Source organism: Crocuta crocuta, unplaced genomic scaffold (genome assembly GCF_008692635.1).
Source record: "Crocuta crocuta isolate KB4526 unplaced genomic scaffold, BGI_CrCroc_1.0 scaffold275, whole genome shotgun sequence".
In the NCBI taxonomy this organism is placed as follows: Eukaryota; Metazoa; Chordata; class Mammalia; order Carnivora; family Hyaenidae; genus Crocuta; species Crocuta crocuta.
In genome coordinates this window covers 69,703-73,045 of record NW_027530497.1, presented here as the reverse complement: position 1 = coordinate 73,045, position 3,343 = coordinate 69,703, and the positions used below count along the sequence as shown (strand labels likewise).

General features: G+C 58.7%; 1 protein-coding gene and 1 long non-coding RNA gene across 2 annotated transcripts in view; both read right to left on the bottom strand.

Moving 5' to 3' along the window:
• The window catches only part of LOC144233651 (antimicrobial peptide NK-lysin-like), a 3,883-nt gene extending 3,741 nt beyond the window's left edge, over positions 1 to 142 (bottom strand). Inside the window, exon 1 of the mRNA XM_077766652.1 lies at positions 87 to 142. Coding sequence (XP_077622778.1) covers positions 87 to 138 — 52 coding nt within the window. The 5' untranslated portion in view covers positions 139 to 142. The remainder of the gene's footprint in view (positions 1 to 86) is intronic.
• Positions 143 to 551: 409 nt separating this feature from the next.
• LOC144233653 (uncharacterized) lies at positions 552 to 1,779 on the bottom strand. The gene is made up of 3 exons (XR_013335725.1): positions 1,718 to 1,779; positions 1,063 to 1,166; positions 552 to 614 (listed from the first exon to the last, which is right to left on the bottom strand). It is a non-coding gene; the product is annotated as an uncharacterized LOC144233653 (long non-coding RNA).
• Between the last annotated feature and the right edge of the window lie 1,564 nt (positions 1,780 to 3,343).

Below are 3,343 nucleotides of genomic sequence, written 5' to 3'. Positions count from 1 at the left end.
GAGGCCTAGTCCAACCCAATATCCAGACTGTCCCTCCTCTCAGCTAAGGAGGAGCTGCCAGGATGGGCACGGGGGAGCGTCCTTACCCGGGTTGGCCAGGAGCGCCGAGGCAAGGAGCAGGAGGGCCCAGGAGGTCATGGTGGGGCAGCTGCTGAGGCTCTCTCCACACCCCCCTTTATGTGGCTGCCACCTCGCAATCTGACCTTGCCGGGTCCTGCTCCTCTTGTAAGCCACCTCCCCGTGTCACTGGCTTNGCTACAGGGGAAAGAGTCTTACCTTTAATGGGGACAGGTTTCCTTTGACAATAGGATGGAAAACATGCACGCTCTTCCTCCTACTTCCACGCTCCCAGAGCTTCCCAACTACAGGAGAGTCTCTGCAGTCCCTCCCCAGATACAGGAGCGAACCATGGACCCCTGCTGAGAAGGTCCAGCCTAACCAGGGATCCACTCCTCCCCAGGGGCTTGTCTAGAGCCCATACCATGGCCCTCACCAGCCAGCTGCTGGCTCCTTAAACCATAGGAAATCACCTGAATCCGCTGCCTTCCCACGCAATTCTTCACCCAATTAAGTATCAGACGACAGATTTCACATAGGTTTAAAGACACGTTACTCTGTCAGAAAAAGAAGACCCCAAAATGGTGTGTCAGACACTCCAAGAGCACCTGGCAGGAGCCCATGCTGCCTCCTAGGCCAGCGGGAGCCTCTAGGATCTTTCTGTGCTTTAGAGCCCAAAGCAGGCTGGCTGGCCCTGCCCACCCTCCTGCTAGGCTTGGTGGGGCTGAGACCCCCCAGCACCTGCCCCACACCCGCAGCCCCTCACCCAGAGCAGCCCTCTCCCCTCTTCTCTACTCTGGACAGAACCCAGAGGACACTCTGTGGGAAAGCCCCGCCAGACTGAGGTAGACCCCCACCCGGGCACCACCTTGCACAAAACCAACATCTTGAGCCCACAGCCCTGCCTCCCCTCCCCTCAACAGGATGGGCAGCCCTGCCTGCTGGTCCCAGGACAGAGAGAATGGGGAAGGGCTGTGGGAGGTGAACAGGGAGCCAGCAGTGAACCTGGGGGATGTCCTGGACCATCATCTGGAAGAACGGGTCATTCAGACAACTGTCAGCCATGTCCAGGTCATGGTCCTCAGGGGTCGGACCAGAGAAGGTCAGACCTGGGGAAGAAACAACATCAGCGTCCCTCCGCAAGGGGAAGGAGACAGAATGGTCAGATCTCCTGGCTGGCGGGGAGCCGCGGAGGTGGCCAGAGCGCAGGACAGGAGCGGGGCTGTGTGAGGGGTCCAGGAGGCCTGTCCTCACACCCCGCCCTGGAGCTGCTTTGACCCATTCTCTGCAACAGACATGCTCTCAAGTTCTTTCTGGAAACAGGAGGAGAAGATTATATTGCCTCCCTGCCCCCCGNTGAGATTCTCTCTCTCTCTCTCTCTCTCTCTCTCTCTCTCTCTCTCTCTGCTCTCTCTCTCTCTCTCTCTCTCTCTCTCTCTCTCTCTCACACACACACACACACACACACACACACACACACACACACAGATTTGGAGTTGCTCCGAAAAGAAACGACTCTCATCTCCTTTCAGAGACCTTTCTTTCTCTCACCTTCCCCCAAGATTTCAAGTCCGGAGGCCTAGTCCAACCCAATATCCAGACTGTCCCTCCTCTCAGCTAAGGAGGAGCTGCCAGGATGGGCACGGGGGAGCGTCCTTACCCGGGTTGGCCAGGAGCGCCGAGGCAAGGAGCAGGAGGGCCCAGGAGGTCATGGTGGGGCAGCTGCTGAGGCTCTCTCCACACCCCCCTTTATGTGGCTGCCACCTCGCAATCTGACCTTGCCGGGTCCTGCTCCTCTTGTAAGCCACCTCCCCGTGTCACTGGCTTTACCACAAACACAGACACCAGTTTGTGGAGAAGTGGGGGGAGGAGTGCTTCCTCAGAGACTCCACACCGTCTAACTCCCACCTACCCCACCCCCACACACTGCTAGAGCTTTCCCAGTGAAGGGGGGGGCTGGAGGGCAGCAACTGCCATGATGCCCCCACAGCCCGGGATGTGGTAATGGACCAGCAATCCCTGCACCTGAGGGCTCAGGTAGGGCCCTTGGCCCTGGAGCTTCCCACCCCTCCCCCGCCCCTGCCCTCCTCTCCCAGGGGTCTGTGCTGCTGTGCCTCCCCCAGCCACCTCCTGTAGCCCTGCTCTCCCCCAGCCATTTCAGCCAATGGAGCTCAGTCAGACTCGGCCAGATTTAGACACAGGTCCCTCAGTTAGTCGCGGACACCTCCTCCCCGCTCTGCCTTCTGGGGCTTGGTGATCCCTGAGCATGGGCACCGCTGACACCTGGGTCCCCAGCCCCTCACCAGCCTTGTGGCCACCACACGGAGCCGGGCTTTTCCCTCAGAGCCAGGTGCAGCCCAGCCATCCCTCGCCTGGTCCACAGGGAGAGACAGCCCATGGGAAGGATGTGAGCCCCGGCCAGGGATCTAGTCCCAACCCCCCAGGGTCTGACCCTTCATCTATGCCATGAAGGTCACTGGGCCTCATCTGCAATGGAAATACAGGCTGGGCTCCTAACATCCACTATCGGATAAATAATAAGCTATTGTCTAGTGTGTGTCCCAAAGATTGCATGGAATATACTCACCCTAAAATGTGTTTGCTCTTTACCTGACGCTCACATCCAACTGGGCATCCCATCTTTTGTCTGGAGCCTTCACCCACTTCCTTTGTGGTTCAGAGGAGGAAACTGGGTGGGGAGAACAGGGGGCCTGACCTCAGTCACCTGGCCTCCTGGGGCCCTGGTGGGACTAGAACCGTCTCCCACTTCCTTGGGGTCTTTCACCTCCAGCTGCTGAGATGACAGAGGCACGTGGTCAGGACGAGCTGACAGGGTCCCCTCAGCACCTCCCAGCCCTCCGTCCCCCTTCAGTGTCTGCTCTGGCTACTCCACCCCCTCCCACCTGCCCAGGATCCCCATCCTGGGCTAGTGCCCAGCCTCGGCCTAGCCTTTTTCTCTGAAATATTCTACTTTCCTGAGTCCATTCAGGGCCCTGCTCTCCACTCACTTCTGCTGAGAAGGAAAGAGGGTGTAGTCCAGGCAAGCAGGCCTCTGACCAGCTGGAGGCAACTTGAGCTACATACTCCATCTCCTGGAGCCTCGGTTCCCTTATCTGTGAAATGGGTGTAGTGTCAACTGTTGATGGGGATCCATTGGGGCATGTGTGTGTGCATGAGGAAGCTTTACAGCCTGCCATTTGCCAGGCAAAGCAGGCTGGTATCCTGGGTTGTCATTCCCCTACATGGCTTCTGTGAGGGCTCCTCCTGTGGGAGTCAGCGGGTGCTG